The 16,320-nt window shown below is 42.1% G+C and overlaps 1 protein-coding gene across 1 annotated transcript in view; it reads left to right on the forward strand.

The window, feature by feature from the left end:
- The window catches only part of LOC109910167 (relaxin receptor 1-like), an 86,307-nt gene that overhangs the window by 22,078 nt on the left and 47,909 nt on the right, over positions 1 to 16,320 (forward strand). The window contains exon 3 of the mRNA XM_020509305.2: positions 15,839 to 15,922. Within this exon, the coding sequence (XP_020364894.1) occupies positions 15,839 to 15,922 (84 nt within the window). The remainder of the gene's footprint in view (positions 1 to 15,838; positions 15,923 to 16,320) is intronic.

The following is a 16,320-nucleotide window of genomic DNA, read 5'->3' on the forward strand; positions in this document are numbered from 1 at the left end:
CATCATCGCAGTGGCAGACCACATGTAACAACACCTGCACAGGATCGGTACATCCAAACATCACACCTACGGGACAGGTACAGGATGGAAAACAACAACTGCCTGAGTAACACCAGGAATGCACAGTCCCTCCATCAGTGCTCAGACGGTCTGCAATAGACTAAGAGAGGCTGGACTGAGGGCTTGTAGGCCTGTTGTAAAGCAGGCCCTCACCAGACATCATCGGCAACAACGTCACCTATGGGCACAAACCCACCGTCGCTGGACCAGACAGGACTGGCAAAAAGTGCTCTTCACTAACAAATCACGGTTTTGTCTCACCAGGGGGGATGGTCGGATTCATGTTTATCGTCAAAGGAATGAGCGTTACACCGAGGCCTGTACTCTGAAGCGGGATCGATTTGGAGGTGGAGGGTCCCCCATGGTCTGGGGTGGTGTGTCAGAGCATCATTGGACTGAGCTTGTTGTCATTGCAGGCAATCTCAACGCTGTGCTTTACAGGGAAGACATCCTCCTCCCTCATGTGATACACTTCCTGCAGGTTCATCCTGACATGACCCTCCAGCATGACAATGCCACGAGCCATACTGCTCGTTCTGTGCATGATTTCCTGCAAGACAGGGATGTCAGAGTTCTGCCATGGCCAGCGAAGAGCCCGGATCTCAATCCCATTGAGCATGACTGGGACCTGTTGGATCGGAGGGTGAGGGCTAGGGCCAATCCCTCCACAAATGTCTGGGAACTTGCAGGTGCCTCGGTGGAAGAGTGGGGTAACATCTCACAGCAAGAACTGGCAAATCTGGTGCAGTCCATGAGGAGGAGATGCACTGCAGTACTTAATGCAGCTGGTGGCCACACCAGATACTGACTGATACTTTTGATTTTGACCCCCCACCCCTTTTTTCAGGGACACATTATTCCATTTCTGTTGGTCAAATGTCTGTGGAACTTGTTCAGTTTATGTCTCAGTTGTTGAATCTTGCTCATGTTCATACAAATATTTGCACATGTTAAGTTTGCTGAAAATAAAAGGCAGTTGACAGTGAGAGGACGTTTCTTTTTTTGCTGAGTTTATATTGCCTCAAGAAGATTTGATGAATCAGAACAACCTCAACTAAATACCCGTGGGGGGATCACATGAAGATTGTTGGCATGTGTGAAACAGTAAAGCCATCTGAACTTTGTCTGCCAAATCTTCTTAATCAACGTCTCAGAAGAATCACTTGGGCTGCGTTTACACATGCAGCCCAAGTATTATCTTATGCCAAATGATTGACAAAGAGCTGTATTATCAAAACACAAATTAGTGAAACAAATATCAGAATTGCCCTGCCAATTGGGCTGCCTGTGTAAACATCTTGGAGGTAAGAATAAGGGCTTTGATTGAAAGTCACTGTCCAATGAATGAGGGTTTACAGAGTCCAGGACATAACTCACAGTTGTGAGGTGTCATGAATCAGTACAATGACTAAACCGGGTTTAGGATCTTGACAACTCTTCATCGACTTTGGCGAAGAGTTCAAGAGGTTTTACTTTTTTAACTTCAAACAGCAGGTGACACAGCTGGAGACTGATCTGTTCATCTTTAATAAAGCATCTGAAAAGATAAAGGCCAGCTATCCCTTGGGGCTGGTGATGCAATAATTAGAGAAATAGGGGAATGTGCAAAAGTTCACAAGCTGAGCCAACCCCACTTATATATAATACAGTGCATCCGGAAAGTATTCAGACCCCTTGACTTTTTCCACCCCCTTTTACCAAATCGGGCTATCTTCTGTATACCACCCCTACCTTGTCACACACAACTGATTGGCTCAAATGCTTTAAGAAGGAAAGCAATTCCCCAATTCACTTTTAACAAGGCTCACCTGTTAATTTAAATGCATTCCAGGTGACTACCTCATGAAGCTGGTTGAGAGAAGAGTGTGGAAAGCTGTCATCAAGGCTTTTTTGAAGAATCTAAAATCTAAAATATATTTTGATTTGTTTAACACTTTTTTGGTTACTACATGATTCCATATGTGTTATTTCATAGTTTTGATCTCTTCACTATTATTCTACAATGTAGAAAATAGTAAAAATAAAGAAAAACCAGTAGGTGTGTCCAAACTTTTGAATGGTACAGAGAGAGAAAAAGAGAAAAATGCATTCTGATTGTGCAATATTTAAAAATTCAATCGCTGGAAAACAAGTATCATGTTGTTAGCTGAAGAGAGTAAGGTCTAAGCTTCCTGGGGGTATGACATGTATTTATCAATATTCAGTGATTGCAGTTAGCAATGTTGCTAATATGTTTTGAGTTTCCACTTACTCAGGTGGTGAATTAGCCCCAAATGAAAAGTACCTGGTTCAGTTTCTATTCAAGCTGTCCCTGCCAGAGTACAATACTGTAGTTCTGACTTGAGTACACCTTTTCTGACATACGCCTACAATTAAGGTGTATGAGAAAGTATAGACCAGATGCTCGATATCAATATCAAAACATTACACTGAACAAAATTATAAATGCAACACTTAAAGTGTTGGCCCCATGTTTCATGAACTTAAGTAAAATATCCCAGAAATGTTCCGTACTCACAAAAACGTATTTTTCTAAAATGTTGTGCACAAATTTGTTTACATCCCTGTTAGTGAGCATTTATCCTTTGCCAAGATTAAACAGTGTGATCATGACACAGGTGCACCTTGTGCTTGGGACAATAAAAGGCCACTCTAAAACCTTGCGCTGGGGACAATAAAAGGCCACTCTAAAATGCCACAGATGTCCCAAGTTTTAAGGGAATGTGCAATTGGCATGCTGACTGCAGGAATGTCCACCAGAGCTGTTGCGCAAGAATTTAATGTTCATTTCTCTACCATACGCCGCCTCCAACATCATTTTTGAGAATTTGGCAGTACGTCCAACCGGCCTCACAACTGCAGACCACATATATGGCGTCGTGTGCACAAGCGGTTTGCTGAAGTCAACGTTGTGAACAAAGTACACCATGGTGGTGGTGAGTTTATGGTATGGGAAGACATAAGCTACAGACAACGAACACAATTGCATTTTATCGATGGCAATCTGAATGCACAGAGATACCTGACAAGATCCTGAGGCCCATTGTCGTGCCATTCATCCGCCACCATCACGTCATGTTTCAGCATGATAAGGCACAGCCCCATGTCGCAAGGATCTGTACACAATTCCTGGTAGCTGAAAATATCCCAGTTCTTCCATGGCCTGCTTACTCCCCAGACATTGAGCATGTTTGGGATGCTCTGGATCGATGTGTACGACAGCGTGTTCCAGTTCCCACCAATATCCACCAACTTTGCAGGCCACATTCCACCAACATTCCACAGGCCACAATCGACAGAATATGTGTCCAGCTGCATGAGGCAAATGGTCATCACACTAGATACTGACTGGTTTCCTGATCCATGGCCCTGCTTTTTTTTAAGGTAACTGTAACCAACAGATGCATATCTGTATTCCCAGTCATGCGAAGTCCATAGATTAGGGCCTAATGAATTTATTTCAATTGAGTGATTTCCTTATATGAACTGTAACTAAGTAAAATCTTTTAAATTGTCACGCCCTGGCCTTAGTATTTTGTGTTTCCTTTAATATTTTGGTCAGGCCAGGGTGTGACATGGGTGAATTATGTGTTGGTTTTGTCTAGTTTTTTTTTGTAGGTTTTGGGATTGTGGTTAGTGGAGTTGTCTAGAAAAGTCTATGGTTGCCTGGAGTGGTTCTCAATCAGAGGCAGGTGTTTATCGTTGTCTCTGATTGTGAACCATATTTAGGCAGCCACATTCTTTGAGTTTTACTTTTGTTCTATTTTCATCTTTATTAAAGATGAATAAAAATAACCACGCCGCATTTTGGTCCTCCTCTCTTTCGACGGAAGAAAACCGTAACAGAATCACCCACCACAACAGGACCAAGCGGCGTGGTGACAGGCAGCAGGAGCAGCGAAGTATGGACTATACGACTTGGGAGGAAATAGACAGGTGGGCGGTCGACCCAGGGAGAGTGCCAGAGCCCGCCTGGGATTCGCTGGAGCAGTGCAAGGAAGGTTATAGGAGAATGGAGTTGGAGAGACGAACACGGCGGCGTGGATGGAAGCCCGAGAGTCAGCCCCAAAAATGTCTTGGGGGGTGGCACACAGGGAGTATGGCGAAGCCAGGTAGGAGACCTGCGCCAACTTCCTGTGCTTACCGGGGGGCTGGAGAGACCGGGCAGGCACCGCGTTATGCTGTGGAGCGCACGGTGTCTCCAGATCGGGTGCATAGCCCGGTGCGGTACATACCAGCATCGAGCCAAGTGTCATGAAGCCGGCTCTACGCATCTGGTCTCCAGTGCGTCTCCTTGGGCCGGCTTACATGGCACCAGCCTTGTGCATGGTGTCCCCGGTTCACCTGCATAGCCCAGTGCGGGCTATTCCACCTCGCCGCACTGGCAGGGCGACCGGGAGCATTCAACCAGGTAAGGTTGGGCAGGCTCGGTGCTCAAGAGCTCTAGTGCGCCGGCACGGTCCGGTCTATCCAGTACCAACTCAACGCACCAGCCCTCCGGTGGCAGCTCCCCGCACCAGGCTTCCTGTGCGTCCTCGGCCCAGTACCACCAGTGCCAGCACCACGCATCAGGCCTACAGTGCGCCTCGCCTGTCCAGCGCTGCCAGAGCCTTCCTCCTCTCCAGCGCTGCCGGAGTCTCCCGCCTGTCCAGTGCTGCCAGAGCTTTTCTCCTGTCCGGCGCTGCCGGAGTCTCCCGCCTGTTCAGGACTGCAGGAGTCTCACGCCTGTTCAGCGCTGCCAGAGTCTCCCGCCTGTCCAGCACTGCCAGAGCTGCCAGTCTGCAAGGAGCCGCCAGAGCCACCAGTCTGCAAGGAGCCGCCAGAGCCGGCAGTCTGCATGGAGCCGGCAGTCTGCATGGAGCCGCCAGTCTGCCAGGAGCCGCCAGTCTGCCAGGATCCGACAGAGCCGCCAGTCAGCCAGGATCTTCCAGATCTGCCATTCAGCCAGGATCCGCCATTCAGCCAGGATCCGCCATTCAGCCAGGATCTACCAGAGCCATCAACCTGCCTGAGCTACCCCTCAGTCCCGAGCTACCCCTCAGTCCGGAGCTGCCCCTCAGTCCAGTGGGGCCCTTTGTTAGGGTTACTAGGCCAAGGTCGGCAGTGAGGGTCGGCGCCAATCTAAGGCCAAGGTCGGCGCCAATCTAAGGACGCGGAGTAAGTGGACTAAGACTGTGTTGGAGTGGGGTCCCGCGCCAGAACAGCCACCGTGGACAGACGCCCACCCGGACCCTCCCCTATGGGTTTAGGTGTGCGGCTGGGAGTCCGCACCTTGGGGGGGGGGGGGGTACTGTCACGCCCTGGCCTTAGTATTTTGTGTTTTCTTTATTATTTTGGTCAGGCCAGGGTGTGACATGGGTGAATTATGTGTTGGTTTTGTCTAGGGTTTTTTTGTAGGTTTTGGGATTGTGGTTAGTGGAGTTGTCTGGAAAAGTCTATGGTTGCCTGGAGTGGTTCTCAATCAGAGGCAGGTGTTTATCGTTGTCTCTGATTGGGAACCATATTTAGGCAGCCATATTCTTTGAGTGTTTCGTGGGTGATTGTTCCTGTCTTTGTTTGTTGCACCAGATAGGGCTGCTCGGTTTTTCTTGTTTTGTATAATGTTCTATTTTCATCTTTATTAAAGATGTATAAAAATAACCACGCTGCATTTTGGTCCTCCTCTCTTTCGACGGAAGAAAACCGTAACAATTGTTGCATGGATCATTTATATTTTTGGAGTAGGAGGAGTAGGAAAGGTGGATTTCAGACCGAATGGGAATTGTATGGTGACAATGATCTAGGTGTGTGTTTGCAAGAATGATTGCGCTTTGAGTTTCAGCAAAATAAGTATATTTTTATCTGCACACAAGTGTGTTTACGTGCAACACCATTTTGAACACTTAGGTCTTACTCCATTGTATGGGTAAACAAACTTGTTATTTTCTCAAATAGAAGTGCAATCATGTTTGCTTGTTTGTACGACAAACTGCTATCTAGATCAGCTGTCACTGCACCATTCCCACCTGCTCTCAAATCCACCTCGCTAACTCCCCTCTTCATGTTCTAAGCCCCCTCACTCCCCACTATCTTCAATTGGATATAGAGAAGTAACGTTGTTACATCTCTACAGAATCCCAATGGGCTGTGGAAGCGGCGGCTCAATTGTTTGTAACACCTGGAGATGCAGTATATACTGAACAAAAATATAAATGCAACCATTTGAAAGATTTTACTGAGTTACAGTTCATATAAGCAAATCAGTCCATTTATATAAATAAATTAGGCCCTAATCTATGGATTTCACATGACTGGTAATACAGATATGCATCTGTTGGTCACAGATACCTTAAAAAAAAAGGTAGTCCCACTCCTCTTCAATGGCTGGTGGGAGCTGGAACATGCTGTCCTACACGTCGATCCAGAGCATCCCAAACATGCTCAATTGGTGACATGTCTGAGTATGCAGGCCGTGGAAGAACTGGGACATTTTCAGCTTCCAGGAATTCTGTACAGATCCTTTAAAAATGGGGCTGTGCATTAAGATGCTGAAACATGAGGTGATTGTGGCGGATGAAGGGCCACGACAATGGGCCTTAGGATCTCATCACGATATCTCTGTGCATTGAAATTGCCATCGATATGATGCAATTGTGTTCATTGTCCATAGCTTATGCCTGCCCATACCATAACCCCACCACCAACATTGAGCACTCTGTTCACAATGTTGGCATCAGCAAACCACTCGCCCACACGACGCCATACACACTGTCTGCAATCTTCCCGGTACAGTTGAAACTGGGATTCATTCATGAAGAGCACACTTCTCCAGCATGCCAGCGGCTATCAAAGGTGAACATTTGCCCACTGAAGTCTATTACAACACAAAACTGCAGTGAAGTCAAGAACCTGGTGTGGAAGACGAGCACGCAGATGAGTTTCCCTGAGACGGTTTCTGACAGTTTGTGCAGAAATTCTTTGGTTGTCCAAACCCACAGTTTCATCAGCTGTCCGGGTGGATGGTCTCAGACCATCCTGCAGGTGAACAAGCCGGATATGGAGGTCCTGGGCTAGCGTGGTTACACGTGGTCTGCGGTTGTGAGGCCGTTTGGACGTTCTTCCAAATTCTCTAAAATGACGTTGGAGGTGGCTTATGGTAGAGAAATTAACATTTGATTCTCCGGCAACAGCTTTGGTGCACATTCCTGCAATCAGCATGCCTATCAAAACTTCAGACATCAGTGGTATTGTGTTGTGTGACAAAACTGCACACTTTAGAGTAACCTTTCATTGCTGTTTAATCAGATTATTGATATGTCACACCTGTCAGGTGGATGGATTATCTTGGCAAATGAGAAATGCTCACTAACAGGGCAGTAAACAAATTTGTGCACAACATTCTAGAGAAATAAGCTTTTTGTGCATATGGAACATTTCTGGGATTTTTAATTCAGCACATGAAACATGGAACCAACACTTTACACGTTGCGTTTATATTTTTGTTCAGTGTATATAATAAGTAAACTCAACAAACCATGTCTGTTTCAGAAGCTGACCACCTGGGCTGATCCAGCTTCTATTGCCACTCTGCCACACTTATAACCATCTGGTGAGAGTGGGTTTGACCAAGTGGATGTTGCTCTGAGCCCTGCTTAAGACAAGCCTTAAGCCCTCCTGTGAGTGAAGGAAGTAATGGGAGGGGGGGAAGGAGAGTATACTGCTCTTTGTCAACTGTCTTCCTTCCACCAAGACAATGAAGCTTTGTTTTTAATTTATTTTAACATGTTTACGAGAGAGGATGAGCTATAACGTAGATGGCATTGACCTTGTCAATGTATATTTCACTCTCAATCAATTCACTGTGCTACCTGCTGTGGCTTCCTGGAAGTGGTGAATGGAAAGGCAGGGGGGCCATCCCTCTATATCTGCCTCACCATACTCCTGCATAATTGTAAAGCCGAATCACACTTTTCCCTTGAACTTCATCTTCTTTCTTTAAAGTTGTTTTAATCCCCCCTTTCTTCTGTGCGGCAAACACTCATCTTAGCCACCTATGGTTCAGAGAGTCTCTCAAGGAGGTGGAGTGCATATAATCATGATGATGTCAAATAGTGGTGTACATAGGCTGCTAACTACTATATAATTATGATTCATGCCTGGTGGGTGTGTGCTTCATTCTTTGCAGTTACCATACAAACAAATGTTTTTTTCTCTTTATGCATGGTGGTATTGTTTGATAGATTGGGAAACGTCTCGTCTGTGCAGAGGACCATGAGGCTTAGTAGGTGGCCATGTGTGACACACAGATAGATGGTTTTGGTCCAAACTGTTTTGGGGAAATGAGATGAGTCATCCCCATTGTGAGGTTGGTTGTGTGTGTGTGTGTGTGTGTTCACGGAAGTGTGTGTGTGTGTGTGTGTGTTTAAGATAAAGTGTGCACATGCATGTGTTTGTGTGCATGCGTGCTGTGTTTGTTTGTTTGCAAGAGACCGACACCTTGAGGGTAACAGCATTGTTTGAGCTTTTACTGACCTCAAAACAGTTAATCATGTTGGGCTTCGGCCACCACCATATCTCTTAGACTCCAGGCAACACACAGAGATGATACAGCTGTCTCACTGCACACTTAATAAAACACCATCACACCGTCGCTGTTTGTGCAGAGAGCAGACCATTGATGCAATATAAAGTTGATTAGGATAACGGCACAATTATTCCAGCGCTCTCCCTTTGACAACTGATAATGACGAGCTCAACTTAATTGAATAAAGATCCAATAAACATAATCAGATTATTCTCCAACAAACATTATTCAGCATACCACGTCCGTTGGTACTTGTCCCAATGACTAGTGCATCTGGTGCAGTCCATTGAGATATGAATTTCCATGACCATCTGTTTCTAATGGCTAGGTCTGAAGTCAAGCATTAATGACTACAGACAGCTATGCAATGTGAAAAAGAAGAAAACATACTACTCCCATCAGTCGAAGGATTCATAACTAGTGGGTAACAACTACGAATATCTACTTCATAATAGATCATTTGGTCACAAATTGGTGAAGAATTGGAAAGTCTTCAAAAGTAGGTAGGACATTGCGGTTTTTGTAGTGGATGTTTAATATGCAAATGCCTTTGCCTGGCGCCATAAAGGACAATGTCAGGGGAATAAAATGTGTTCGATTATCTTTACTATTGTCAGACTTACAGCGGGTAAAAATTGACACTGTCTTTAGACACTGTTAATTACTAACCCTGCATCTGTCATCATTCTGCCATCAGAATGTACATTTTTTATGACACTCTTCTGTGAACATTAATATTAGAGAAAAAAAATTCATCATACTCTCCTGTCAACATTAATATTAAAGAAACATTTTTCATCATACTCTCCCGTCAACATTAATATTGAAGAAACATTTTTCATCATACTCTCCTGTCAACATTAATATTGAAGAAACATTTTTCAAAGCAAAACGGTTTGGAAGTGTCTTTTTGCTGTGGCCCAGATGAGCCCAACTACTGTTTTGACAAGATGAAAGACGGTCCCAAACCAAATCATTTTGGGTCGGATTGGGTGCCTCGGTGTCTGTCTGCAGCTAATGTATTGTGTGTGTGCGTGTGTGTGTGTGTGTGAGTGAATCTGTGCCTTCAAGATGTGAGTCATATTCATATTTCACCCAAAACAGAATGCAGATGAAACTTTGAAATTACAAAGAGAAATGACCCTTCAACTCTTCTGGGGACCTTGTTATGCCCTCATATATACACTACATGACCAAAAGTATGTGGACACCTGCTTGTCCAACATCTTATTCCGTAATCATGAGCAATAATATAGAGTTGGTCCCGTGTCACGAGAATTATGTTCTCAACGTTCATAAACCCAATTCATTTAACTACTCAGCCTGAAACCCAGAATTTGTAAGAAACTGGTTGAAATGAATCAGACGGAGGCCCAGCTACGATAGTAAGTTTATTTACGAGAGTGCACTGCTCTGTTGTACAAGACAATTAATTTCATACTGACTTCTCACGCACACCCATTCACACTAACATACGCACACACATTCACACTAACATACGCACACACATTTCCTGCTACCCAGCCGACAAAGATTAGGGGATTCTGTGAGACTTACTCCCCCTCCTCCCTCAAGATAGGGAGACTCTGGGAAGTACTCTCAGTGGCCCCAGCCAAGGTCGACACAGAATCTTGCTCAGACAGAACGTTCTGGCCTGTTTTTAAGATACTATTATAGACATATTGTACAGACTATGGTATACATAATTCTAATCAATTTCATACGATTATATGGCTTCAGGGTGGAATATTCTAGTCATTCATATAAATTCCATCAACATCCCCCCTTTGCTACTATAACAGCCTCCACTCTTCTGGGAAGGCTTTCCACTAGATGTTGGAACAATGCTGCAGGTAATGCTTCCATTCAGCCACAAGAGCATTAGTGAGGTTGGGAACTGATGTTTGGCAATTGGGCCTGTCTCGCAGTCGGCGTTCCAATTCATCCCAAAGGTGTTCGATGGGGTTGAGGTCAGGGTTCTGTGCAGGCCAGTCAAGTTCTTCCACACCAATATTAACAAACCATTTCTGTATGGACCTCACTTTGTGCACGTGGCATTTTCATGCTGAAACAGGATAGGGCGTTCCGCAAACTATTGCCATAAAGTTGGAAGCACAATTGTCCAGAATGTCATTATATGCTGTAGAGTTAAGATTTCCCTTCACTGGAACTAGGGGGCCTAGCCCGAACCATGAAAAACTGCCCCAGACCATTATTCCTCCTCCACCAAACTTTACAGTTGACACTATGCATTCAGGCAGGTAGCGTTCTCCTGGCTTCCGTCAAATCCAGATTAGTCCGTCAGACTGCCAGATGGTGAAGCGTGATTCATCGCTCGATACTCTAGAGAATGCATTTCCACTGCTACGGAGTCCAGTAGCGGCGAGCTTGACACCACTCCAGCTGACGCTTGGCGCATGGTGATCTTAGGCTTGTGTGCGACTGCTCGGCTATGGAAACCCATTTCATGAAGTGCCCAATGAACAGTTCTTGTGAGTGTTGCAACTGCATGCTTCAGCACTCGACCGTCACGTTCTGTGAGCTTGTGTGGCCTATCACTTTGCAGCTGACCTGTTGTTGCTCCTAGATGCTTCCACTTCACAATAACAGCACTTACACTTGACCGGTGCAGGAATCTGACTAACTTAACTTGTCATCCTATGCCAGTGCCATGTTGAAAGTCACTGAGCTCTTCAGTAAGACTATTCTACTGCCAATGTTTGTCTATTGAGATTGCATGGCAGTGTGCTCAATTTTGTACACCTATCAGCAACGGGTGTGGTTGAAATAACGAAACTCCACTAATTTGAACAGGTGTCCACATACTTTTGTATATATTTATTTTCTTATTTTACCTTTATTTAACTAGGCAAGTCACTTAAGAACAAATTCTTATTTTCAATGACGGCCTAGGAACAGTGAGTTAACTGCCTTGTTCATTGGCAGAACGGCATATTTTTACCTCGGGGATTCGATCTTGCAACCTTTCAGTTTCTAGTCAAGCGCTCTAACCACTAGGCTACCTTCTGCCCCATATATAGTGTATATCTTGCATTTTTCATCATGAATTTGTAAGGAGACTGTTATCTAAAGCAATGGAATCTAATTAAGCAAGGAAAAAGGAAGAACATGCAAGGACTTTTGTTTTTGTTCTCTTTTATGTTCAAAGATCACAACAACAGAGTATCATAACAACAGATTATCAACAACGACCATTCATTTTCAGCAATTCAGTTTTGTCCAATACAGTAATAAAAAGAAAAAAATGGGGTACCCAATAAAAGTGAAATGTGAGTTCACTCAATTATCTCGGTACAGTTCATTCCACAATGTACCAGTCAAATGTCCCTCTATAGAGATGAGGCAACAATGATGATCGTAGAATCTGTAGATGATGAGCCTCTGTAAATGGCCAAGCAGTTTGCAGAAGATGGTATGTGGCGCTGGTGCTGTCGAATCAAAAGGGGGTTACAAAATGCACATGTAGTGATAGCAAATGCTAAATGCTAAACATTCTAAAATCTAAAATGATCATCACTCTCAAAGTCATACATGCGTATGTCAATATCCTGACTGGTTTTAGATCGTAAAGGCATATAATTTAGCTAGCATAAAGCTAACTCACCAGGATTCTCTGTTCATAAGCGTCAAAGGAAAATATCCAATTACCCTCTGGTTCAGCTCACTCATTATCTAAGCACTTGATTATGCTGTAGTAGTAAATATATACTTTACAACTTTGTTTCCAGTAAGATATCAACGTTCAATATTTCTAGGTTTCTTTCTGCTCCAGAGTTCTCATTTCGTGGACGCTCTCTCCAAAAGAGCGAGATCAGCAAGACGGCAAAATTACGTTCAGACACCAGGGGTCGCTAAAGAAGTTCTGGATTGTCTTGTTTTGTGAAAACGTTAGGGAATGTCTAAAATAACAAGGGCTGCAGAAGGATACAGCATCAGTTTCTAAGATCAGTGTCTACAAACTGTCTGTGTGGAAACAACCTCGGAGATGTTAACCTTTGTTCATTGAATTACATTTGCTATTAAAATTAGTTATAAGGAGAACGGTGGTGATTTAATATTCCACCTTAAACACCCTCAATTCTCAATGAGTTTTCATTTTAGGGTGATCTTGCAAATACGGGACTTTTTTGTGTCTCAGGGCTAGATTTTTCAGATAAAATGTGAATTTAGATGTTTCTATTTCACTTCCATTAAGTAGAGACTAAAATTGTCCTGTCTCACACCCATACTTTTGACATTCTACTATATACAGTATTACACTTACAAAGGTCTTTAAAATGAGAAAATATTTAATGCATCTGTTTAAAAAAATATTCAAATGGAATCTATATACATATTAGATGTGTATAAGCCACTTGTTTTTTATGCAAAATGCAGTCGTGTCTAAGTTTTGGGTCATTACCACAACGACAAGCGGATTACATCATAATAAAGTTTTTTCAAAAGTTCGTTCTTGGTTACCATGGATGTAAATAGTGACTGGAGCACATGGATGTCATGGAGGGAGATTCACATTTTTCTGCTGGGAAAGGATAGAAAAATAAAGGTAAATACAAATTGAGAAGATAATATTTTATTGTACGTCATTACCAATTAGGCTATAATTTCATTAAATGATGTAAGATTTTAGAAATTATGTTTTAATTATGCGTATTTAGGATAAATCGTATGCTAGCTCTTCAACTGGAGATAGCATGCTAGAATCCCTGCTATTTATGACCAAATACTGTAAAACTGTCATTCCCAAATGTATTAGTTAAACATGTATAACTGTGAGAAATTTTATTTTTCATCAGTTGTTTTATATGAAATGTAATTTCCAACACACTCTGTCATTACCACAATGCTAAGTTATTTCCATCACGGTACATATTTTTAAGGAAAGTCTGTATTAAATTACAATTGATATTGATGATTTTTCCCATATGTGAACCTTATATGCATGTTATTAGATACATTATTTTAGGAATTAAAATATTAACATTTTGATTTGGTAAATACATGTTTCTGAGTATCATCAAGGCATATATAGACATTTAGACTTGACAATGATGAATACATATAATTAAAACTTCCAAATAGTAAAAACAAATCATGTGAAGTGTTATATAAAATACCTTAGTCACGATTTACGTAATTCCCTTTTCATCTAAAATCGCACATTTTATGATGTGGTGGTAATGTTATTTCTGCTTGGGCATTTGGGAAAATCGATAAAAATCTTTATATTCTTAAGTATGGTCTCTGCCACCATTAGATCTTGTTTCCAGGCAGAGTGAAGAAAATATTCAGATAGATAAAAAGCATTTTCAAGAGGTTTCATTTTCAAAACAATTAACATCCAAAAGTGCCCGTGTTTGCAAAATCAACCCTTAATTAATTTTTAGCCCCTTACAGTGCATTGATTTGCTGTCATTATGCCATGGGCCAGGAAGTCACTGATATGACTATATTGAATTAAAAGTTTGGAATTAATAAGACTGAGTTTATTAACTCTTTAGATGAGGAAACACATAACATTCTGACGACAGTCACTCATAACTTTAATATTACTTGGTTTTTGAAAGGATGTCTGACACGATTTGAAAAGGTGACACAGGTTTCCACAGGAAGTTATTGATTTGAATGCTGTTTCAGCACTGCCAGTGTGTGTGAATGTGTCTCTATACACCATATGAGTATGCAAATCACAATCACATGTTAGTATTGAGTATAAGTGGACTTGCATGATATTTTCATAATGAAATTATGTGCTCTCCACAGGGAATTTATTGAACCTAATAGCAAATCCACTGAGATTGCATCTCTTTTAAAAACCTTACAATAAGTTTACCTCAACAAAGAAAATTAAATAGTTCCACATGTTGGAAATAATAACTTGAACATATGTATTTTAGAAATCTGTTGTTGAATGGTATACATTGATTTAAAAATGTTTGTGTCAATATACTACAAGGAAGTTATTGAACATATAGCAGCCAAGCCCACGAACACTGGATCGTATTAAAAGCCTTAAAATAAGTTTAGCTCAACAAAACAGGGAAATAGTTGCTCACGTCGCAAATAATTGACATATGGTTTAAAAAATGCATTTGCTGATTGATTTCGACTGTTGTTGAACAGTACACTTTCACCTGACACATGATGAGATGCAGCCTCCATGTCATGATGATATTTTAAAGGTCGGCTATTGGGATTCCGTAGTGCAAACTCTACTGGGTAGCTACCATTTTAATCATGCGAAGAGCTCAGCAGTTCAGCCATACGACGTGATATGGGTTGAGGAAGGTATTTCACTCAGAAACTACATGGAGGGTTCTATTGGTCTAATTAATATGAGTAGGATGTAAGAGTTGTATTATCAAAGTATGTCACATCCATTTGGGCATGAAACTGGTGCGTGAAGCCAGGATACAGAGGAGGTTGTTACTCACTAAAAGACCATACTGATCCCTATAGCAAATAGCCGAAGAAATCCCATAGCTTTAAGGCCCTAACTTGAATGTTATCACTGAAGCAGAAAATCAATGCTGAACTTTTGAAATCTGTGACACTTGTGATTGATGATGCTGCATTAGGTTGGAAGGCAGCTAAAACAGCACATCCATTTGCACTGGTAATGAGGAAGCTGTTAGAAATGACACACTTTCCTTGTAAACATAATTACTTCTTTCTGTGTCAATTTTTTTTAAACAGATCTATTGAGATGGATTGACCTAAAAGCTTGTAGTATTTATATCGGCAAACCCAAACTTCATTCCAGATTGATCTACCAAAATAGGCAATCTATTTATCTTCTCATGGTTCAACGAATGTGCCCTGGAAAGCCTGGCCCCAGATCTGTTAGTGTTCCTGCCAACTTCATTGCTGTCATTGTCAAGCCAAACATGGCAGCTCCATAAGGAGTTGGCAAGAGAGTAGAAACAGATTGACATCAAGGCTAAGCCCCAGAATTATTGAGGGAGAATCTACAGTGTCAAAACTTGAAGCCTACTGGCTGGGTTATGGATATCAAGTTAATGCCAGGCTGAAAGTAGTTAATTCCTGCTGTCTTGTAGAAGGCTTTAAATGACACCTTGGCCTGCACGTCTAAATTAGTATTGAAGGTATGGTACAACATTGATGTTTGCTGTAGGGTTTTACTTTGTATTATTTCTGATCAGTATAATAATGTGTTGATATTTTGTTTCCTAGGAGATAACAACGGATGGCCCCATCTTTTTGACAAGTATTTTGGGATGCCCATCATCGACATCGGGACCAAGTCCGATAAATGCTGTAAGTATATGAAAGTTATCCTTTTACTGCATTGGGCTAAATCAGGGTCACACAGAGTGTTTCTTGGTAGTCTTTAACAAAATCAAAACATTGTTATAAAAGTATACACAAACAGAAGGCCAGAGTTAGGGACCAGAACAAGTAGACATAGAAGTTGAAGATATACTAGCAGAACACATGAGAAGACTGTAAAAAAAATTTTTTTTAAGACACCTGTACCATGTCAGATAAAGATATTTAGAGTTTGCATCCCAATATTACACTTAATATATAGTACCAGTCAAAAGTTTGGACACACCTACTCATTCAAGGGTTTTTCTTTATTTTTACTATTTTCTACATTGTAGAATAATAGTGAAGACAACAAAACTATGAAATAACACAGAATCATGTAGTAA

Source organism: Oncorhynchus kisutch, linkage group LG19 (assembly GCF_002021735.2).
Source record: "Oncorhynchus kisutch isolate 150728-3 linkage group LG19, Okis_V2, whole genome shotgun sequence".
In the NCBI taxonomy this organism is placed as follows: domain Eukaryota; kingdom Metazoa; phylum Chordata; class Actinopteri; order Salmoniformes; family Salmonidae; genus Oncorhynchus; species Oncorhynchus kisutch.